At 39.0% G+C, this 24,643-nt stretch overlaps 3 protein-coding genes across 4 annotated transcripts in view; 1 reads left to right on the plus strand and 2 right to left on the minus strand.

Annotated features, from left to right (window-relative positions):
- The window catches only part of LOC121296739 (rho GDP-dissociation inhibitor 1-like), a 31,729-nt gene extending 18,038 nt beyond the window's left edge, over nucleotides 1–13,691 (minus strand). The window contains exon 1 of the mRNA XM_041222532.1: nucleotides 13,573–13,691. The gene's annotated coding sequence lies outside the window, so the exon portion shown is untranslated. The remainder of the gene's footprint in view (nucleotides 1–13,572) is intronic.
- Nucleotides 13,692–15,066: 1,375 nt separating this feature from the next.
- Nucleotides 15,067–20,697, minus strand: LOC121296476 (THO complex subunit 4-like). 2 transcript variants are annotated; one of them, XM_041222088.1, is made up of 6 exons: nucleotides 20,315–20,697; nucleotides 18,098–18,238; nucleotides 17,745–17,889; nucleotides 17,553–17,619; nucleotides 15,911–16,100; nucleotides 15,067–15,712 (listed from the first exon to the last, which is right to left on the minus strand). In XM_041222088.1, the coding sequence occupies exons 1-6, from the start codon at nucleotides 20,558–20,560 to the stop codon at nucleotides 15,698–15,700; spliced, it is 804 nt and encodes a 267-aa protein (XP_041078022.1). In that variant the 5' UTR covers nucleotides 20,561–20,697; the 3' UTR covers nucleotides 15,067–15,697. The 2 variants fall into 2 exon arrangements, with proteins under 2 accessions (XP_041078022.1, XP_041078021.1); XM_041222087.1 differs by having other exon boundaries at nucleotides 17,745–17,892; nucleotides 20,315–20,690.
- A 1,750-nt stretch (nucleotides 20,698–22,447) lies between these two features.
- Nucleotides 22,448–24,619, plus strand: anapc11 (APC11 anaphase promoting complex subunit 11 homolog (yeast)). The gene is made up of 3 exons (XM_041222231.1): nucleotides 22,448–22,537; nucleotides 23,346–23,465; nucleotides 24,373–24,619. Exons 2-3 carry the CDS (start codon nucleotides 23,357–23,359, stop codon nucleotides 24,516–24,518), a joined length of 255 nt encoding a protein of 84 aa, XP_041078165.1. The 5' UTR covers nucleotides 22,448–22,537; nucleotides 23,346–23,356; the 3' UTR covers nucleotides 24,519–24,619.
- The last annotated feature ends 24 nt before the right edge of the window (nucleotides 24,620–24,643 follow it).

A 24,643-nucleotide genomic window follows, 5' to 3' on the forward strand; every position in this document is an offset into this window, starting at 1 on the left:
AATACAGATGGCAAAACAGCTTGTTTCAACAGCAGCAGGCCTTGGTGAAGCAAGAATTCGCAGCAGCTGGGAGTTCCAGATTACCAGCTGCTTGTCTTAATTGGCAGGCAGAGACAAGTGTTCAGTAACTGCAATTTCCCTCTACACCAGAACATATCTTTGAAGAGTCTGAGTCACTGGTTACAAAACAGTGGTTTAAACAGAAACTTTAAAAGTTGCTTAAAAAGAATACAAAAGTGACAAATATAAACTGACAATGCGTTCGGCCTAAATAAAACAATGGTATCATAAGTGACGCTCTGTACTGGATACTGTACATAGAAACACCAAACTGATCGTGTGTTGAATCGACAACCAAATATTTTCATTACTTACTGCTTCAGTCACTTTGTCCCTTTTCCTTGATTGCATCAGTGTTTAGGAATGGAGTTCATTTGAGCTTATACAGTCTATGTTTAGTTTTTGATATCATAACCAGATTACAATCTCCTGGAGATTTAAATTACCATTCTCATCTGATAGTGACTGTCTTGCGTTTGGTCTGCATTGATTTATCCCACACCTGCTGCATGTTGAAGTTGAAAAATGTTTTTTGGAGGAGGAACTAGGATAGAATTAAAAAAGGCTGTCTTTGAAAAAACAGAAGAAATTAATATCAAGCGAATAACACATTCCCGCAGTTACGAGTTTGGCTAGCTTTGATAAGGCACAGAGAAGACTTCTACTACTACTGTTTGGCTACTACCCCCTCAATAAAATAACAAAACATAAGCTGCCAGCCCCAAACAGCATTTTAAAACCAAGCTGCACCTGTGAATACTAAACAATCACTTTCTGCAATGCTATGTCAGGATGGTTCAGTTTTCTAGTGGTCCACATAAAGCTGGGCATTCTCCCAAAGCATGGGATCAGGGTACAAAAGTGGAAGGTGAACTACAGTTGAAAGTGGTAGTTACTCTTCTACTTTAACAAGCATATCGTCATCCGCATACTTTGTCCATTTGCCGCTGTGATTTATGTTTCGTCTGCCAAGGCCTATAGGCTTTGAGAAACGGAAAGTTCAATCTCTTCCCTAGCTGGCATTTCCAAACACTTCAATTATTTTATTTTTTTTGTCATTGTACTTGGGTGGTCTCCAATCTAGCCACATCAGATACTGATATATTAAACAGGCTTTAATGTGATATACTAAGTGTGTAGCCGCCACAGATACAAATATAGATGGAGCTAAGCTATACAGGACTCCCACTTAAACTGAAGGAGACTGGTGTTATCTGAGATACCGAGCCGAGTAATATTTGTTCACATCAAGTCAACAGCAGTTCAATCCAGTCAACTGTTGCAGGGCACTACTTCCAAATGTCCTAGCTGATGAATTCACAACTCCCCAATTTATTTGTAAAGTTTACTTGACTTCTGTTTAGTTCCAATAACAAGGTGCAAGGCACGGTGTGTTCACCTGGATTTGTCCAAGAGAAGTAAGAGGAAGGCAATCTTTTTTCAAGATAAATACTACAGTACAATACGCAGAAACGAGAAGGGAAGTAATTCTAATTGGGTACAACTGGACAAGGTTACTTACATTGAAGACCAACACAAAAATGAACAACCAAATTACCGTGAAGCAGCAAGTCATTTTGTTGGGGATTTGTGTAGCATTTTTACCAGTGCTATGCAACTAACAAAAATCCTTAAAAGCATTTCTCCCCCAATACCAAGATTTACTAATCTTGTGGTAGTTGATATTAAAAAGTGCTGCAACATGAAAAAAGCAGATTGTTATTCTTCCAGTACAGTTTACTGGTAGAACCGGAATTTGTTAAAAAGCCTGGCTTTGCCATGTTTGAAAGGACAGCACTGTCATTTCGGTTCACTTTTCAGTGAGTTTGGGGGTTCTGTACACTCTCTGGTCTTGCTGTCTACACCGTGGTGTTTCTTGCACCACAATGCGGCTGAAGGCACTCTACTAGCAACTGGATTATTTTATCCCAATCTGTGCTCTCAACACAAGCACCAGAATCACACACTGGGCTGTCAAGATGATGGCTAACAAGGGTACATGTTTGAGGTCAGTACTTAATTTAGGATCCTAGAAGTAGGTTTTGCCTCGTGGGATTTATATTCATCTCTGCTTTAGTGAAAATGCTTTTGACATTTCTAGATTCAACAGCTACTCTCTGAAACTTTTTCAAAAAGCAAGTTTTGTCAAATGAGGAGCTGACAATTTATAAAAACAGAAAGAAAAAAACTGCAGAGTAGAATAACTTTACCTAGTGCAGGGTTCTCGCCAGGAATTCTGTACAGCCGGGCGGCAGAACATTATAGCCGGAAGCACTTCATGGAAAAATAAACGTGCCTTACTTTAAATATAAAACACGACAAAGAATTTAAATACAGGCAGTCCTAGCACTTACGACACAACTGGTTCCTGAAAGTCGCGTTGCAAGTCGAAGCGTCGTAAATCGAAGCACATTTTCCAACATAGGAACAATGTTATAAATTGGGGTTACGTTCCTGACTCTTCAGCCAGTTAATATAGTTTTACAAAAATGACCCGTTATATTGTATTCATGCAAATATTTATTTAATTCTTTACACTCAGCCTGGTGGTTACGTGCATATTACTCGGACACATACTGGCTTGTTTAAAACGTACAGACTTGGGGCTTTCCAATGACGTATTTAGTGTGTGTATGCGTACTCCTAACAGAAACTACGATCGCCTGAAGTTAAGCCCTTCATCATGTGACAGAGTTCACAGCTTTGGTTTCGTTTCGAGTCCATTGCTCTTATCAGTCATTGTTATGGGCAAATAAATTATTTAAATAAAAAAACAAAAACCGTTACATGCATACAAAAATACAGTAGACTAGAGGCTTAAGTCGGGGTGACCACTGCATGTACGCACAACGCATGGCTCAGGTCTCGCCGTGTCGCAAATGCTGTATAGATGTTGTAAAGTCGAAGCAGTGTAATAATTCAAGAGTCGTATGTGCCGTGCGTTGTAAGTAGAAGCGTCGCAAATCGAGGATCGTCTGTAATATGTTCTCTTTCATTGACTATATCTGGTTGCTTTTTCATGTTATATTTTTTTTTTTAAGTAATGTTTTTATTGTACATTACTGTGCTTATTTAGGCACTCTACAGTTTGGCAGGGGAAAGAGAACGAAGGGTTATTGGAGTTACACAACGGTACTCGCACACGTTTGGTCAGCATTATAATTGTTGCATGAAACAGGACTGTAATAATAAAGCATCTCTGCACTTAAGTATTTGTATGTCAGCTGATATCCCATCACGCCTTTCTTCCTAAAGGCGTGCAGCCTCAATATGAGCCCCCAACATCTCTCACAAGCACCCTGGTACACACTGTTACAATATCACAAAAGGAGGAATACGCTGCTTTTTTGGTGCATATGTACAGCTATTATGTACTACATATCACCTTACAGAATAATACAACAAAAAATGGACTGAATGATAATATCCGAAAATAATCTTATTTTTATAATACAGTAGCCGGCGCAAATATTGTATTAGGCAGTGGATCGCGCCGATCGCAGTTTCTTTTTTTTTTTTTTTTTTTTTTTTTACCCCCGGCATTCATTGTCACTATTTTTGCTTTACAAATATATATATATTTTTTTTTTTTAGCAGTCATTTAACGTTTTAGCCTCTCGAAGTGCTTAACACAGAAAATTTGCCCCCTTTAACTCTCCGATTGGTTACATTTTGTGTGAAAGACGTCTCAGAGCTGTCACGTGGTTCCAAGTTTTTTTTTTCACTCCGCAACGTGCAACTGATCTAGTCTGCTAGAAGCGCAATCAATCCACATTGTTAAAGACACAGTAGCATGTGCAAGACTGGCGGATCAGGTTTTTTCAGCTGGGCTGCGATATCCAGTTTGCCGGGCAGCCTGTCTGGCTGAAAAATCCTGTAGTGGAAAATTACACTAGGCAGATGTTAGTTAATAACTATCATAACATCAGTGGAACAAATTATTACACGTCACATTAAATCTATTGGAGGTTATTTATTACACCACTCGAAATCTTATTGAGCAAGGAACTGGAGTAGGTTTCAGTGATCAACAAATAGTTTGTGAAATATTTCGTTGTAGATGGTTTGTTCCAGAAAGAGCACACAGTGTTCATCTAGCACACTCCTTTACCAACTGTTCAAACAGATATAGACCTTTCCCTATAAAAGCATATTACATGATCTGCAATCCATGGTAATGGCACTCAATTCACACAAGCAGAGAGGTTGATGGGGAAAAACAGCAAGATCAACAGAACTAAAAATAAATTACACCAACCTCAGTACCTTTGGTTTAGAAGCCTGGAAGCTGCTGCAGCAATGAAATAATGAACTCAAGAAATTCACTTCAATAATTACTGTAACCAGCAACTTCTTTAATTAAATTGTAACTGTGTCCCTAAAGCATTACCCAGCTCTCAGTTAAAGATGACTGGGAGTGAAAGAAGGCCAGGAAATCAACAGCAATCAGCGTGGGGAGGTTAAACGTTACCCTGGTATCAGTAAAGGCATTAGACTCCTGCACTGCAGCACAATGTTGATCAGCTCTTTACTTTTGGTTTTGAATTTGAAAGTGAACCAAATCTGCTATTGGGTTTTCTTGTTAAATCCATGCAAGGCCTATGGTCTTTAAAATGCACAGACTCAATTACCGTTGTCAGCTGCACACGCTTCCGTCGACCCACACTCCAGCAGGGACATATTGCATTGCTGGGAACCACTTACCATTGATCTCCCAGCTCTGACACCAAAAAGGGAGGTACAAACATTACACTACATGGCTCTTTCTAAAAAAAAAAAAAAAAAAAAAAAAAATATGCACTGCCACAAAATAGGACATTTTACAGTCTGGCAAGACAAGAGCTTTGAATTTTTTTTGGGGGGTATTGAGACAGTCGCCCAATTTTTTGTTTTTCATTTGTTTTCATTCGCATATGGTTCCTGTTAGGAAAGGATTGAATAAGAACGACATGGAAAATGAACCACAGCAATGTCCCGCCCCCAACCCCTGTCACCCCCAGATTCTGAAGCGGTTGCTTAGTTATATACACACTGTTACACATTACTGCACTGCAGTTCCATACCAGGTGGTGTACAACTATTTGTTACGAGCTTAAACTCCAACTCATTTTGACAAAGTTTGCGTAATTCTGGCATTTAAAGAGATACCAATATTTCAGGTTGGTTGTGGCAGGGGCCTTGTGGATAGATGCCTGCTTCTAATAAACCCAATCCCTTCCTTGCCACCACCTTGCAGCAGAACCAAGGTAAATTATAACAAGAGTACATGTTTGCTGAATTGATATTTTGATCAATTACAATGATGCTGCTGTAAATCGCAATTATAATTACAATTACACCACAAAGTAACACATTGCTACACACATTACTATTAAAGTTGGCGCTGCTTTATCGGGACGCCTCAGAAGATGTCAAAATAAACAGCTGTCCCAATTAAAATGAGGCACTTGAGGACTTTAGGTCCCACATCTATTCATAATTCACAATATGTGCAAGAGAGAAGTAGTTTTCCTTTTTTATTCCTAAAAAATGAAAATCGCTGTTTGTCAACTGTACCTATTTCTTAAACCAATGGGGTCAGTGGTTAAATACAAGAATAATGAATCAGACATTACATTTATTTTAAAACACCAAAATGTCAACCTGCTGGTCGACCCTTACGCATTTTGGATAATCTCTGAACAAGGATGAAGTCTGCTGCAGTTCCATTAGACCTGGACTCCACACAGCCCACTAGGAGCTCAAAGTCAAATAAACAGTTTGAATTCCCAGTCAAGCACAGGTCAGAGATTAAACACCTCTGTTTAAAGCAACACCTTCACCCACCTATGCTTCTACTAGATGGCATATTACAAGAGGTCATTAACCTAAACAGGTGTCTGTATGACTTAACTTGTACAGCTGTTGTTAAAAGGTAGTTTTACTGGCACTATAACAAGTACTGTCGACAAACATTTCGGCTAATGCCTTAATCATTTTCTTGCATCACTGAGAATGGCATTAGCAAAACATGTGTCTACTTGATTAGTTTCTTATAAATCATGGGTGACAACTCGAGACCTTGACAAAACACTTTGCTATGCATCCATTAAAAAAAAAAAGATGTTCAGCATTATGGTACTGTATGATTAGTTTACCAAAATGCAGTACCTAAGTCAGGTGGAAATAGTTATAAAAACTAAAGCACCAATTAGTCACAGCTGTTTACATACTGTATATCAAGTGTTCCGCATTTTCGGTTGTTATCTACAGAACTGGGTGGTGCAAGCCATAGGGAGACATGTCAAATCACACTGGACATTTCCATCGATGCATTCCATATAAGTTTACCAAGTAAAGCATCACCATTTTCTGTGAAATATTTATGACTGTGTTAAGCAGTGTTTTAGTTGATGGACAGACAGTACTGTCACACAAAGTCACCAATACATACCTCTCTGAAATAAACAGTGGCTGTCCAGCAAAGCACAGTGCTCTGACAAACTCATTAACACAGTCATTCTGCGCTCTCTGTAAAAGCCGCATAAAGGGATTGCTTGTCTCTGTTCTTTGTTTTAGTTTAATGTGTTGCTTATTTTTCAGTATGTTCTTTTGTGACCGTGAACATGTACCTCAATGTAGCAGTATTTGCAACGCTATGTTTTTGCTTTTTGCATACTTCGAAACATTCATTTTCTTTTGAATATTCATAAACCGATTTACGTTTTCTTCCCATTCCCCATCCACTAAAAATATGTTTTTCAATTTAGTTTTTGGTCAAGCTAGTAGTTACTATGTCCAGCAATTGCCACAATAATCAGACTTTGATTGGCCAACAAACAGATGATAGCGTATTTGTGAAGTGACAGAGAACTACATTTGAACATTATTTGATCCTCTGACGTTTAAATGTCTGCTGTATCCTAGGATACAGTGTAGGGTTGCTCATTACAATGTCAGAGTCAAAATAAAACAGCATTTTCTCAAAACAGTGTATTTCTTAGAAAATATTGAAGAGACAAAAATCGGGTATAAATCAGTAAAAACCGACGTCCAGTCAGTTTTCGGTAAAATTCGTAATAAACCTCAAACGCAGAATACTATGTATATCCTATATCCAAGCTGCAGCTTGGCTTCTTTTCAATTTTACTTGGCCAAGGAGTACTGTGGTTCAATTTAATTTTACTATGCTTTTCAGTTTAAAACCATGTTGTGGATATGTAAATGCTGTAGAAGACAGACCCTAAGCATGATGCAACCATTCTGCAGGTTTTACCACAGTACTAAACTGTTTCCAAAACAGCTCTGAAAACAAATTCAGACTGTCCGGTGATAAACACAAAAGTTCAAATTAAAAGCAGACATGCGTCAGACAAATCACTCACTTAACTCAAGACATTCTAGTTCTCCAATAAGGGCCTTAACTGTATTAATTACAAACAAAAAAATCACATTACTACACTGACATCAAAACAGTGTAAGCTAAAACACTGTATGCAAAACACTTCAGTCAGAGTTAAGTGAACATATCAGGACAGCAGGTCCCAAAAGCACCAATTTTCATAGGCGCTAGACTAGACAAAGCAGCCCCAGGGATAGTACTACAATAAATGAAATGGTCCATTCAGTGCACTTGTGAAAACGGAACAGCTGAGAACTGAACATACAAAAACAGGCACTATCAGAGCTTCTCCCTGAACTTCAATTTAGGCTACCCCACACCTTCGCTTCCTAGGGCTGCCCACATTGTTACTTGCTCGGTTTTATCAGCATGAAACACGCCTAGTTTCCTGTCTCTTACAATGGCTTGAAGTCCTCTGCTGTAAGGAGGACCCTTGTCCTTTTGTTTAAGCTCAGCTTTCGTTACCTAAGATCAACACGGTTCCCACAAGTAGACATGAAGCTGCCAAAACAAATTGATTAGTTGGTCTTAAAATGGAGATGGTCTGCGTTTGAAAACCCTAACGCAACAGCTATTTGAGAAATCCTACAAAGAAAAAAAAAAAAAAAAAAAAAGGTCAATCTGCATTACTCCATCCCAGAAGCACTGCTAGCATTACAGTAGATAATCCATTACTTGGTTGACATGAAAGCTGGGGGTAGAAAGTGCATATTGCGGGAGAAGGCAATCTCCGATTCAGGGGCAAGGAATGAAAGAAAGGCAGGCTTGTAATCTTAATTAAAATCAGTCAACGCGTATAGCAGGGGACTTTGACAATTGAGCCGCAGGAGTCAGGCAGAGACATCCATCATAACAGCACTGTAGCCCATTCCACACAGTGGTAGTCTGGAGGGAGACAAACACTGCGTGCCAATTAAATATCCACAGTGCTTGTGACATTAGCGGACATCACATTAGACTTCTCTGCAGGATATCTAACCTCCCCAGTAACAAAGAGCATATTGTGAGAAACATGCAGGGGATGGACAAAAAACCTACAATCTTCAGTACTAAGCAATAATTATGGACCTTCAGGTCAGGTCCACTCTCTCGTTACGACCTCCATGCCAGACGTTTGGTTACAGCACTGTGAGATTGTGGATATCTTGGTTGTTGGCTAAAATCAAACCAAGCCTCCACATATTAAGCCCTATATTTTTCCAAGCCAGGTTGACTGTACTCATTGTTCTCTGCACAGAAAGCTGTAAAAAGCTGGACATGAAATTGCACTGCAAAAAAAAAAAAAAAAATCAACATTAAATTAGGTCATTCTGGAAGCAAGTTAAGGAGACAAATGTTTTCACAAACTCATTTATTGGTGTCCCCCAGCAAGATCGTAGAATGAAAAAAAAAATAACTGGCACAAAGGAAAAGCAATCGAGTTCCTACTAGTTATGTGAAATTCAATTTTTTGTTTTAAGTTTCAATCTGCATTGCTTGCTTAGCCGTCACCCAAAGTCTGAGATTTCAAATGGTCACAGTAATTGCTCTATGGTAGGCCTCCTCCACTCTGTGTACTTGAGGTCTGGAGTCCCCCTGGCACTGATCCACACAAGAACACATCAGCTCAGCGCTCTTGAACGGCAGACCAGCTGCTCTGATGAATCTTCCATGGACACAACTCCAGCCACCTGGCTCCCAGGAAGGCTAAAAGAACCAGCTTGAGCTTCGAGTATAGAGACTTTCCTGAGGACCTCAATGAAGCAATGTGGCTCAGCAACATGTGTTCATGGGGGGGGTGGCTTCTTAACAGCTGATTTCAATTAGGTTGACCACAAGGGCTGATTAACCCCTGAACATTCAACTGTCCAACTATGATTACTGAGCTCTGAACTGGAAATAAAAACAAGTAAACACATCCATCTCTGTGAATTAAAAGCTCTTTGGAATACAACCCCCCCTACAAACTTCAATAACCTTGTCTCCCAGCATTCTGTCATAACCTTCTGAATTCTGCAGCACTGCGGTAACTGCTGTTTTCCCAAAGGTCATCACAGCATACCATGACCTTCTTGCAGATGTATAGCCTTAGGAGTAGATATGAAAAAAATAAGTCCTGAAGAATGCACCCAAACTGTGAACAGTTACTGTAAGGAAGTTTACTGTAAATTCAGGTTTATAGATCGTGAAAAAGTCAGGACACTACACCCAAGAGAATAATACATCTTATCAAATGCCAGCACTCTACTTTGATACTTTAAAAGATAAGATCCTTGATCTAACTAGGTAGAAACAAGATCAAAAGAAAGTGCTGGATCATGGAGGAGTCCAAGCACAGAAACCCATCTTCAGTGGTACCAACTTGTGGATCTGCCGGGTCAAAATCACATTCAGACACGGGTTCAATTAAACAACACAGATGCAGGTCGGACCGGATTCCTGGACTGGAAAGACATATCTAATGGGTTTGGCAGGGCAACAGGTGCGACAACGTCACGGTGGCTTGATTTCTCTTGGATATGGGCATCTAAAAAGAACAGCACCAGAAAGGATTTTTTTTTTTTTGGCAAGGAACTTGCTTTCACTTTTAAATGGCAGATGGCTACAACTTTATAACAAATATTATATAAACATGTGACCTATTTTATTTTGGATTCCACTCAAATACAAGTAAATAAAGGGAAATCCTGGAGCATTGTCAACATGTTACTTGGACAGGGGATAATATTCAAAGCTTACGTGCTTTGGAAAGAACTAGATATGGGAAGAGGTTATCTTAATTAACTTCATCCATCTTCGAAAAACATGACAAGCTCTTTAAATAGTTAGCATTATTTTTGGAAAGGTGATGTTTAATTAATGTATAAGCAATACTACTATGCACAACTGAATCACTAAAATAGTTACATTATGCCATCGGCACTCACTGTTAATTTGAAGTGCTTAGTTCATTCGCGATGATCTAGTTGAAGCTGGCCATCTACTTTACCTCAAGCACCATCAAGCCTTTTTCAAAATGTTACAGCTCCTCAACACCAATGGCTAATAACAGGAAATGCCTGGATTGACACTCAGATTTTCAGTTTAGTACTCTGCATATTGCAAAGTGTCTTATAGACTAATAAACCACCCCCCCCCCAAAAAAAACAACTTTGGTTACTTCATTTCAGTTTGTCCTGTTAATTCCACAGTAATTCAATACTAGTACACTGTAGAATTTGCTCTGAATCATGGTATACAAGGAAGTACAGAATCTTACACAAGATTCTTACAGAAACAGTTTGAGGAATACTACAGCATTGTATTCACTCAGCTCTTTAATTTCTGTTTCTCATTAAAACCGAGATGTGAATCACCCTTTTGGCCTGGGTGCTAATACACTGCTCCAAGCTGCACTGACTTTAACAATAAACAGACTCCTGAAGATTAAGAAATCGCCTGCCAAAGTTCCACAGTTATTCCCTTTTACAAACACAGGTCTGCTCAAACATGCCCAGGCAGACAGCGATTGCTGCTGCTGCTAGGCAAAGGACAGAAGCAGCTTAATCTCAAATCAGAGGAGAAAAAAAAACTACAAAATCTTGCATGGATTAAGCAGTTCTGCAAATGTCTACACTGTAAAAAATTTTATTCAGACAGTCTGAACAAACAAGGCATGTCAATACCATACAGATCCTCAGCCAAGGAAATACATAATAGGATTCAGCAACCTGAAAAGTGGGTCGCCATGACCTACATTAATGCACATGTAAAATTGCATCTAATAACACCACAGCATAAATACAGTAAAATGATCAAAATCCAACATGTAATCAGGTGTCAGAAAACATTTCTGTAGTCTTCATTAACAAAGTGCAAGGTCACACTATGCCAGTAACTTCAAGAGAAAGTAAATAATGTACATACAGTACAACCCCAACCTAGCCCCTGGTATATTAAATACTAAACCTTCTATGCATACAGGGATTGGATCAGATATGGCTTGTCTCCCAACAAGGAAGTGATTTTGTTTCAGACTAAACCGCTGTCAGTGAAGACAAAGCCAAGATTCTTTCATTGATAGGGCCAGGACACCATCAGTAAGCTAGTAAAGCATGCGTCAGTATAATATTGCCAATACAATAATACTGTTCTGAACACACACACGCAAATAAAAAACACTTGTCTTCTCAGTAGTTGCATATTTTTTAGTCTATTTATCAACCTTTATTGTCTAGTTACTGGACTCAACCAAAAGAGAAAGGCACAGTAATGATTCTGAATAAACGTTTAATAGAAGGAACGTTTATATAGTACAAACATTCAAGATTCTTCAACTGGGCTAACTTAATTATTTGCCAGGACTACAAGACAACAGCTGCAGGACTCATATTTGTGATCTATTTGGTAACAGTCCAGGTAGTCGATCTACATTTCATGAACCCTTGCTGCATTAATGGCATGATCCATACAGTTCACATTCAATGTATCCCGGTCTCATGTCCATAAACTCCCCCCTCCCTCGTTCTTAAAATAACCTACTCTGCTAAATGCAAAGTTCATTATATACACTCCCAATGTTATATCTTAACTTTCAAACAAACAAACCAGACAAATAAGAAATGCTCAGCAGGTACAGATCCCCACAGTGGCTCTTACTCAATGTGGTGTCGTCTAACTCAGACATGTCCTTATTAACTCCGCTGATCAAACACTACCCCAGTAGCCTGAAACGCTATTTCGTGATAATGGTTGAGCGGCAGCGGGTTAGGAAACAGGCTTTCACAAAGTGTCAAATCAGACACAATAACCAAAATCACGAGGCTGCGTTTATTCGCAATTGGAATATAAAACATTGTATTTTTTTTTATTGAAAAATGCATAACAAAGCCGATTTACTTTCTTAAGTTCACGGCTAACATCGTAGCACCCCCCTCCCCCCCCACGACACCGCCCTGGTCTGTGGAGAATGAACGAGAACGCCGGTCGACATTCTGTAGACTGGACGAGAAGCTTCAATGTAAACGCTAAAGCAAGGCAGACGCCGGGTAAATCATCTAACGCCACCTTCAGAATAAGATTTGAATCATTTTAAAAGGGCATATAATACGTTCACAATACACGTTTGTCCATGCATTACAAAACACAAAAAAATACCCTGTACTGAAACAAATCAGTGCTTTTTTATTATTAATTATATTTAATAGCAGGTGACACCCATCCACCAAGAGCACACTTGTTAGCTGCTGAAGAGAACAAAGCTCACAAAGGATATCTTGCTATCCACATTCATACCTGCATTTGTGATTGTTATATTGATTTCATAGCTGCTCGATTTACAATGATATATCTGCGTGACAGAATCCAGACATTCATTCATTAGAACATGTAGTATTAAAAAAAAAAACGAAACGCTCTTCTTTGCTTAGTCGATCATAACCGCAGTTAAAAAAACACTCCTTAAAACCTAGCATAGTCCTAAAGCAATTGGTTTTAAATTACTTCCTTAAAATATAACCGCCTAAAGACAAGGGGCACTTTCAGTTATACAGATCTCGATTACCACAGAACAGGAAATGCACCAACTACAAGCAGTCACATTTCACAAGTTACAGATTAAAACCTACCGAAATAAATAAATAAAAAAAAACATTTAACTTCACATTATTGAATTCTGGTTGCAATAACCGACATTAAAAAAAAAAATACATTTAAATTTACATTTCTTAACATATATGCTGTAAATTTCAGCGAATGTACCAACGATCAACTTTCATGTAATTTCGCAATCTACTTCAAAAGTACAATTTCACTTAAAAGTATATCCAGTACTAGGATACTGGTGTGTAAACACAACATTATTAGATTGCATATAGAGTATAAATTAGTTTAGTTCTGTTGCCCGGAAATTGATCTTTTGCAAATTACCACGTACAAATACTATGTCAAACAGAAAGAAAAAAACTGAAATCATATACATTAAAAAAGCTCCCCCCCCCATAACAAAATCTATTAACAAGTATTTTATTTTACAAAACAAACTGGACTTGTAACAGAAAAAAATGTTCAGAAGTACGGTAGCCAAAATAAAATATTTGGGATGTATTCGCCCCGAAAGCGTCATCAAATGGAACCCCCTTGTTGACAATAAGATCCAGGTACCCCGACCTTACCTTTTTAAAGCACTTTTAGTTAAGTATTTTCAGAGTATCTCAATCTCCACACCGCCAACTCGCTCCCTTACGCAGGAATGGCGAACAAGGAGTGGAGCCGCCCGCCAGACAAGCTTCCGGGACCTGCTTGCCGCGCAAGGGGAGGGGACCGCGAGAACGAGCAGGGGCGCGCTGCGCGGCCTTGAGACGCCCCGGGGGCGCGCAAGAAGACGTTAAACGTTAGCAGTGCTCGCTCGCATCAATGGAAAGGAACGAGGAAGTGCTTCCACTTTATTTTTATTAACGTTTTCATAAATAATATACACAATACAACATTAGACAATTTAACAATTGTACAAGAGACCAAATTTAGGGAAACAACAACTGACTATTTACATTAAAATACCACTATGAAATCTGCTGTTATTTCTAAGGGGTTTGCTGTGTAGCATTCATAATTTATTAGGAAATATAGCTACTGGGATATAATGCGTTGACATCGCCTGGGGAGAGCGCTTGGGTGTGGAGAATAAAAGGTCTCCTGGCATAACAGCGGCTCTCATCCTCAGAGAAGTAATGTGACTCACATATAGTGCACGGGAAGCTTACTGCAGCTATAATATTCAAATCACATTTTCTGTTGGGGCAAAAGCTTTGCATTCTCATTCTGCTGCGGTTAACCTAGTTTGGTGGCACTGATAATAACATGTACAATGAAATGCCAGCATGCAGAAGAGTAAAAGTATACCGAACGAGCTTCAACAAAACAGGCAGTGATAACATGGTTTGTGCCAAGGAGAAAACAGCAGTTTAAAACGTTTGGTCCTTTTAATTTAATTGGAGACAACCAAAGCAAATGTCCAACAATTATAATAGATGGTCTCTTCTGACTTTGTTATTATGCTCATTTCAAATGTTTTGCAATACGAAAACGCAGCTAATTTTGTAATACATGACCAACACTATAAAATGTCTTTGTTCAATACAGGTATGGCTTAAGTCATTCTATAGCAGACCATATTACATGTTTCTCTATGTATGAAACAATGGCTGTAGTTTAGAAGTAAAAGATACAAGTTGAGACTTATATGAACAACTCAAATTACGGTTCTATACTCTTTTGAAATAGTGCTGGAAATGTGTACAAATGAGTTGTTACAACACAGCATTAAATCAGATGGGTCATCAATAGAGCTCAGATGATCAGCTTTTCTCTTTATGCGTTCCTAAAACGCACATGCCCAAACGTTTGCGTCTCATCAGATCCTAAACGATCAATTAGAACATAAGAAAGTTTACAAACGAGAAGAAGGCATTCGGCCCATCTTGCTCGTTTGGTTGTTAGTAGCTTATTGATCCCAGAATCTCATCAAGCAGCTTCTTGAAGGATCCCAGGGTGTCAGCTTCAACAACATTACTGGGGAGATGATTCCAGACCCTAACAATTCTGTGTAAAAAGTGCCTTTTCATTCTCACCATGTAAAATGTGCGACCCAAACAAAACGGGAGTCTGGCTCAGATTGATGTCGTTTTATTGAAACAGGTGTTCACTTCATAGAATACAAAACCCAACAGCATTTGTGGCCACTGCCCTGATAAGGGTGAAGTGCCAATAAATTAAAATGTGCAGATACAATATTGCAAAACAGTAAGTCAATAAATTTGCATGTCAATAAACTTAAACACTTTAAAAACCTGTATTTTAAAGTTAGAAATGTAGAGTGATCCTTTGATCTTACAAGGAAACAGTTACCACCTAGTGTGTACATAATAGATGTTCCAAAGCCCCTTTCTGGTTAGCTAGATTCTAAGGGTTTTTAATTCTATTTGCCCAACCCAACAAAAAAGCAGACAGAGGCAGTTGTCTTTGGTTAATACACACTGTAGGTTTATTACAATGACTGGGAGCAAGTTACCACCTATATACTTCCCACAGTAGCAGGCAACCAGTAAAATCCATCACCCCCCCCAAAAAAAATTCAGTACAAAAAACACAACTGCTTAGACAGACAAAAAAGGGGTGTGTGGAATGAGTACATGAATTTAAAACCAATTCCAAAAAACAGCTACATGTATAGCAAAGTCGCCATTCCTTGTCTGACTGGACGTACTGATCTTGTGTCCCTTCCATGCGAAAGACTGGTTGTTAGGTGGTGTCCATCTGAAAAAAGAGATTTTAGTATTAAAACATGCAAGAGCTTTTTACTTGGGACACACTATTGTGCATTAGAATTTAATTACATTTCTGACTTTAGCCATTTTCAAAAGCATCTCATTTAAAAGTAAAAATACGAGCCACAATTGTTGGAGCATAGAATTATAACTATCCCCATTTTTTGCATTTAGTTTCAAAACTCACCCTTGCATTGTAAGCATCCAGCTGTGCATCGAGCTCCTCTGCAGACAGCGGCTGTTTGTCATTTCTGCCTCCCCTTCCTCGTCCTCCCCTTCCTCTGGAACCACCACGTCTATTAGGGCCTCCAAAACCACCTGCGACAGTTCCCACTCTATTTCTGTTCATGCCGCCACCACCACCACCTCTGCTTAAACTAGGGGGGGGGGGAATAAGTTAGTCATTGTCACTACTGTGCAATTACTTCCAAATACTAAGAAGCATTTGAACTAATCATGGCTGTACAAAGCATCAAAAGAAACTTGTCAATATTAACCCTTTGTGGTCCCATGTCGGACCAGGTCCAACAGTTTTTCCCTTTCCAGTCCAATGTCAGACCCTGTCGAACATCAAAGACGTAAAGCACAGGTCTCTAGTCGTTTTTTCTCCGGAAAAAGCAGAGACAACCTTTTAATGTTTGAGCGAGACCGATAGGAGCCAAGAAAAAAAAAAAAAAAAGGGGGGTTTCTCATAGCCCCCGGCATCAGAGATAACACGGACATAACAAAAGGAGGTAGCTGCTTCTGCATCCAGTGCAGAAAGAATATCATACATTTACAGAGCTTTTTGAAGTGTTATATAGTAATAAAATAATGACCTGGATCGCATTAATGAGCAGTTTGATGATTAAACCAGCGATCAGGAGAGGATTTATCAGTATGCACGTCTATAAAGAGGTATGTGAAAAATACAGCAAACAAGGGGTGGGGCTTAGCTGTAGATACAATACTGAGGTTTTTTTGCAATTCAATGCTTTTTGAACTGGTATTACTCTGAAAAATATTTTAAACAGCACGAGTAAAATAAACAGCGTGTGAATAAAATTGGACTTAACGTGTGACAGTGCTGAATAAATGGATCGCCAAGGGATAATGATGCATTTTTGGGAAAATAAGTGGAGATAAATAGACATCAATGAAATGTTTTCTGTTTTTTTAAATCACTATCATTCATCTTTGACCATGTCTGGGGCATATCCACCAAAATAACCTAGTTAGCGAGACAGTTGACTGGACATCTAACAGCGATTCACTGTTGAATTGCAAGCAACAAAACAATCTCAGAAAAACACAAATATGCCATGTTTGTCAAGAGCAGCGCTTCGAGCCATTGGCGTGTTGGAAGCTAGACTAGGGCAGCGTACTGTGGCTCTCCATTTTGGATACTCGCAGTCTTCAGTAGAACCAGGTCCTCTTCAGTGACTAATCTAGGATTCTGCACAGACTGCCCTGATGGAATTCAGCAAGTATGGCATAGACGTGGTGAACGATACACTAATTGTTGTGTATGAGAGACCAATCGGTGGGGAGGTCCCGTCATTACAGAACTCCGCTGGTAGCGACTGATGGCAAAATGACTGCACAGCAATATGCTGGCCAAGTCCCAAGGCCTCGTTTGCTGCCCACACATGCTACTAGTCCCCCCAAATAACTTCAAACCTGTAAAAATGGCAATTGTTGGTCAGCACAAGAAAAAAAAGTCACTGCACCTGCTTCGAGACCGAGTGTCATTTTCCAATCACATAGGGCATTTTATCCAAATATGAGTAATAGGTTTCTTTTGATGGTCAAATCTAAGTGCCACACACACACACATTCTGTATTCTTACCTTTGGACTGGTGGCCTTCTCTGTGTGTCGATCTGTGACGTGACTAGCTGAATATTCATTGAGCGACCTTTTAAAAATAAATGAAATAAACATTTGTCCAATGTAACCAAAGACAGAACACTTCAGTCATGCTAGTGTATCCAGACTTTAATCCTCAAGCAGCTCAGTTCTGGAAATGTAACAAAGACTTACCATCAAGAGGAACACCGTTATACTGTTTCATTGCTTTTAATGCATCTGCTTTCCTCTCAAAGTGTACATCTGCCGTCCCCAAACTCCGTCCCGACCGGTCGTAATGTACTGCTGCTTTCTTTAGGGTGCCAAACTCTGCAAACAACTCCTGGAACAAAGTCCAAACTTAACTTAATACAGAAAATTAAATGTTCCATTAAATGGGCAAATACTTAAGTGTATTGTTTAAAAACAGAAAGATAAAAGTTCTTTCGACATACAGTTCTTTAAAAAAAAAAAAAAAAAAAAAAAAGGCCCTTGCATACCAGTGAAACCATAAACAATAGAAAATGTTAGTTTACATAAAAACCTACCTGGATATCTGCATCAGAAACACCAAAGTCAAGGTTGGAAACCAAGAGCTTCCCTCCAGTCTCTACTCCAGCACCGCCGCCTCCACTGCTAAATCCATTGTCAAACATGTCATGTTGCCATTTGTCTGGAAGCTGCTTTGGCTGCAAGAAAACAGAGAGACTGACCTTGCTGACTTCCTACAATATCCCACTGCTTCCAAGTTCTATAAATGCAAGAGACTTAACTCATGAAAAGAGGAACTAAAGTTGCAATTAAGCAGGTGCATGGAATACCAAGGATGTGCACAATGGCACTTGCATTCTCTGTGAACATGCAATTAGACATCTGAGATTACTTTCCTTACAGATACCACTTTTAAAACCAAAATTTGACACCATAAAATCAGTAAGGAAAGAAAATAAACCTGTTAACTGGAATCACATTTTACCCTCTGTGCAACAATGCTGCACAAGTTTGACATCAGAAAAGTGAAGACCATCCCTCTTATTTAACCAAACCAATAAGGCTATTTTATGCATGGTGTATTACAATAAATCCCCTTTAAAACACTAAATATTTAAAGTATTTGTACCACTTACAATTTGGAACCAAGTGAACACACCAAATCTTGCCTCCCCCCTACTACTGTATTTAAAATGGCAACTATAAAGCAGTTAGATGGTGTAGATCAAGGCTTTCCAACGCTGGTCCTGGGGACCACATGTATCTTCTGGTTTTCACTGCAACCCAGCTCTTTAATTAAGGATTTGGTTAAACTAATAATTTGCTTAGACCTGAATAGTTCTCAGCTCCTAAAACAAGTTGCACAGTTGACAAGTTAAAGTTATAACTAACTATACAAATCTGCAACTGTTTAAGAGCTGAAAACTAGTAAGATGGTCTAAATTAAACAAATTGGTTAATTAAGGGTTTAAAGTAATTGAGTGCTGTTGGTATGAAAAGGAGAAGACACAGTGGTCCCCTGGGCCAGGAAGCCCTGGTATAGATAGTGCATTAGCCTACAGCGTTGTCCTACCCAGTCGTTTCCCCAGCCAATCCTCCCTCCCTTGTTAGAAATCAAGTTTCGGTTAACGCGTTCACACAGCTGTAGCGGGTATGCCCCCCAGATCGAACAGCCGTTCTCCGCGTCTCCCAGCAAAAAACTATCAGCAGGTCCAGCTACATCCACACTGAGCCCAAGAGATCCTCGGTTATCTTCAACGTTTTCGTCGTTGCATCACTTCCCATGGAAGTGAATGGTGAAACATTGAGTGTCTCGCATCGTCGTAGGTGATCTTAATGTGTTCTTTAATGTTGCTTTGCACTCAAGTCACTTTAATTAGTTGCTTCACTTGGTCCTTTAAAAAGACACGGCCCAAATCAAACGTGTTCCGGACGCTTGTAACAGTGAAGTCCACGAGGTTTGTTGTCACGCTAAACCCATGCTTGTTTGCAATGGTGGTCGATGCTGCAGTGGGTAGAAGCAGGCAAGAGTGGAAAATTACAGTTCATGATTTGTTGATTTCGTCTTAATTGTTGTGTCCATCGTAACAAGTCAGGATGGTTCTCCTTGGCGCGTCGTAAAGCTTCCATTTTGTGGCTGCGCCATTTTCTCCTTCACTTATTCTAGGGATCCATAACACTTGCATGTTCAAAGTCTTATTAAATATTTCTAATTGAAGCACTAAAATATTAGTAGCTGCATACTGGATAATCACATGCAGGTTGGTTTTTGGCGAAAGAAGACTGAGTTCGGCGTCCACGGTTGATTGTCTGGATGCAAACAAAGGAGATCCCTTTCATTCTTCCTTGGTGCTTCGCGTAAGAAAATCAGCACAAACTCCCCCTCCGGCACTCTTCATCTCCCGTTCTTACACTAAAATGCCTCTCTTGGATTGTAAATATTGCTATTTTTCTATAGCGAGTTAACTCTAAAGACAGGTTATACATTTTGTAACCGACAACTAAACAAAGATGGCGCCACATCTGCCCGCTTTCATTTTCTTCGACTTGGTAAAGTAACTGGAGAGGCTAAACCGCTTTCAAAAAACAAAATAAACGCATTCGTTACAATTTCCTCCTTACACAAGAATTTGACCTTCCCCAATCAACATTTTGCTTCATTTACGCTTCCAGACAAGACTCCGGGATTATTAGCTAGCACGTTTCAAATAAAAAAGACGACCAAGCTTTTCTGGTGCCACGATTTTCTCTGCTCATCTTTCTTTTTCTCCTACCCTGCTGTACGGTGTAGGTCTGCTGCTTCTTCCCCGGCTGAGATTCTGACGACTCCGCATTGGGCCCGATCCGCCGCCGCCTCCACGAACCCCAAAACCGCCTCCTCCGAGTCGGCCTGCTCCAGCACCGCGGCCTCCGCCAGATCCTCCTCTACCCCGGCCTCTCCCGCCCCGGCCTCCACCGCCACCCCGTTGCCGGTTCTGCTTGATGATGTCGTCCAAGGACATATCCATTTTATCAGCCATCGTGTGTTGTTGCAGAATTCAAATTATAAATTTCACAAGAGAGATAGAGAGCAATTCAGAATGAAGAAATGGGGCAATGGTAGTTTCTTATGTAGCCAGGAGGTGGCTGGCTTGTTAGTGACGTCCTACGTTACAGGGCATGCGTTTCTACTGATTGGTCTGTTGGGAATTGTAGTTTTTGTAAACCTGTAGGCCACTAATCAATAGACAGTAGTATGAAATGTTTTACATGGAACCATATTTTTGGAACTAGAACGTAAAAAAAAAAAATTAATTAATTAAGCGCACCAGTATGTCAAATTAGAAGATATTAGCATTACAAAGCACACATATATGAACGTAAAATAGTAACCTACTATGTGTTTTGTAATCCTAATATTTACTAGTTTGACATATTTTGATCACATTACAAAAAATACAACTGATAAATAATTTGATTAAACTTAATTTACCTCACCACCGTGTCACACTGGTAAATAATGACACATTTGGGTATACTCTTAAATAAAGGAACGCTATACATTAATTTTTATAAAACTTAAATGTACTTAAAACGCAGCCATTTGCCATGTATCGACCATATGTGATGTTTTATACTGACAAAAAAAATAAATATAATATATATATATATATATATATATATATATATATATATATATATATATATATATATATATGATTATTGTATCCAAACATAAGTTTATTTTAGGTGTATATTAACGTCTATGGCATGTGAGGATTCTGTATGCAATGCAAACCAGTGGATTTTAATTTAAAAAAAAAAAAAAAAAATGCTGGTTGAAACAAAAACCTGGATGATTGGAGATCTCCGATGGGCCAGAGTTAATAACCGCTGGTTTAGACACACAGTCAGTGGATAGAACAAGATCAATATTTAAAAAATAAACAGTTTTTTATATAAACCAAACAAAAAAGAAAACTGCTTTATCAATGCAACAATATGTTTACTTTGCATATCATCTTGTCATAGTGATCGCTGTTTTGAAAACACACACACACACACACACACACAACACACACACACACACACACAAGCTTTCCTATAGCATATAGAACGCCTGTAGTCTCCATGGTTACCTCAGCACACAGGCTTAGATAGAGGCTTTCCATGCTCTAAGTCTCGCTTGGTTGTGTGCACCTGTCTCTTGCAGCCCATGTAGAAAAAACATATTTGAAATCTTTATGTATTTACTCAAAAGCGGCTATGGGTACCTTATACAGGCAAACCAGATTTGACACTGACCCGAGTTAAAAACATTAACGTCTTCTTCAAACATTGTTGTTAATCAGAGATTTAACTGATTACCTGACACCATTAACATTTGCTCAAAGTGCGTGAGATTATTTTAGGAATTCGTATGTGCGTGAGCTAACATGGTAATGCGTGAATCTCACGCCCAATGTGTAAGGCTTGACATATATTAAATTGCATTCGCTATTATGGGGTACCGGTATTTGTTTTCGGGGCAACACAGTGCTGAAGTAAAAAGTTTGCACATTTTTAAAAGAAAATACGTGGGGCACAATGCAAACCATGAAATTAATCAAGCGTGAGTCCAGGGTTTGTGAAACGGGGGTGGTATTGCACTGACCAAATGACAATAACACTTCCCAGAGTAATCCCGAGTCCTGACTGTAAAACATAATGAAAAAAAAAAATCGGGCACAAGTATTCACACAATTTTAACTCGCGTTTTTCACTGATTTTTACATTTTGTTTCCACGGAAACCGTTGGAGTTTACTCTACCCAACATTAATGTTATTTACACTTCTCTATACTTAGAACATTTCGAAGAATACCAGAAAAAATACGTTCCTTTAAAATCTGTTGCTCGGTAATCGATTCCATAATTTCAGCCGAGGAGAAACAGGAAGTTGCAAGAAAACGCAGTCTAGAGTAATCGATTAAGTAGTATCGGAGTCAAAGACTATATCAGCGACTCATAACTACCAAGGTAAGTTTAGGTAGTGTGACTGTTTGTATCGTATTATTGTATTATTGTATTATTTTGAAAGTAACATAGAAGTGGCAATTGCGAAGCGTGGTTGTTAAACACATGTGTATTATGTGCGTTTTTCGTCTGATTCATTTGAATATTGTATATTCACAATTATGCGCAGCCCGTTTATATATTAAAATCAACGTCCATAGTCCATATATATATATATATATATATATATATATATATATATATATATATATATATATATATATAGATAGATATATGAGAGAGAGAGAGAGAGAGAGAGATATGAATGAATGGATGAAGGTTATTTTCATCACGTGTGCTCTAACTGCATTCAAACTCCACAGTAGCTGCACTGTGTGCACGGTTATAGTCCCAGTGAAAATCACAATTTTCATGCCGTCTTGTCAAAATGAATCTGTTATTATATGAGGGATTCATATTTTTCCGAACTTGAGATTCATTTATATTCTTAAAAAAAAACAAACAAACCGCTGCATTGTACATGTGTGTACCCGTATGATTCTTGTAAAGTTGCACACCTGTCCTGAGCCAAATTCAACAACAGTAAAACAGCTCCGGTTATATAGCTATCGGTGTACTTCTACTGCACATACCAACAGAAATCCTGGAACGGCAATATTATGTCTATTTAAATGATTGATGGAGTAAACTTTTGTGGAGCTGCGTCTTGTTCAGTAACCAGAAACAATCAGAAATAATTAATTGATTTACAAATTTGAACTGTTGGGTAGTTATGTCCCGTTTCACCTCTACGCCATTTCGCTTTATTCAGAGGCTTAAGAGATGAAAGTGAAGATCAAGTCCTGGAATGGAGTGGCTTCCTGGCTGTGGGTTGCCAACGATGAAAACTGTGGAATCTGCCGTGTGTCTTTCAATGGGTGCTGCCCCGACTGTGAGTATGTGTGTGTGTGTATATATAGGTATACCAAAGTCGAGTAATTTATAAACTGTCACAGAAACCGGAGATGGAATTGTTTTCCTCTAACTTTTGTATAATACATGGACACCCTTGTGATGCTAATATTAAAAAAAGACGAGGTTCAGCAGTACAGTTGCTTTTTTTTTGTAAACATATCAACTCTAAGTTTATGGTTAAACACTTTTTTTTTTTTTTTTTTTTTATAAGTCTGCATCAGAACACTGATATTGTAAAAGCTACTTAAAATTACAGGTATGTTTTACTCCTGTTGCTATCGCTGATTGGCTACATATTCAGTGGCAGAGGAAGAGGAAGATGGGCCCAACTGCAAGACCTTATTGTGGGCCCCCCTTCCCTAACCCTTATTTATAAACAAACATACCAAATCAAGTTTATTTTATTCTGCGTACATCTTTACATCCAACACTACACTATTTTTTAATCATAAACGAACAGGTTTAATCACTAACCCTACAAGGATTCCCCAATTCTGCGATCACAGAAATGATTACAGAATTAACCGTTCTGCACAGACATTCGCAGAAAATGCCTCACATAGGAAACCGTTTTTTTATATTATTTTTAAATCAGAAATGCAGGTATGTTGATTTGCTGTATTTTATAGTCTTTTATATACAAAAGATCAGGTAAACATGAGAGATCCACCACCATATTTTATTTGAAACATCAAGAAATTTTGACAGGATAAAAAAAAGGTTAACTTTTTAACTAAATCTTAAAACAGTCATACTGGAGTTTGGCTTTGGCAAAGGCAACTGAAGTGAATTCATGTCAGGCAAATAGATTTGATAAGCTTTGAGACCACCACGTTTCATTGATTAATCCTGTTATAATGAGAAGATGAATCTGCCCTTCACAGGTAAGGTGCCGGGAGACGATTGCCCGCTAGTGTGGGGGCAGTGCTCCCACTGTTTCCACATGCACTGCATCCTGAAGTGGCTCAACTCCCAGCAAGTGCAGCAGCAGTGTCCCATGTGTCGGCAGGAGTGGAAGTTCAAAGAGTGACCGTGTGGTGCCAGGGGTTACTGCATGGGGCTCTCCTACCAGCAGCCACACTTTCCAGTTTCAAAGGGCTGCTGGAACTAAGCTTGACCCAAAATACATTGTGCTTTAATAATCAGTAAAGGATT

This window comes from Polyodon spathula, chromosome 21, assembly GCF_017654505.1.
Source record: "Polyodon spathula isolate WHYD16114869_AA chromosome 21, ASM1765450v1, whole genome shotgun sequence".
Lineage (NCBI taxonomy): Eukaryota > Metazoa > Chordata > Actinopteri > Acipenseriformes > Polyodontidae > Polyodon > Polyodon spathula.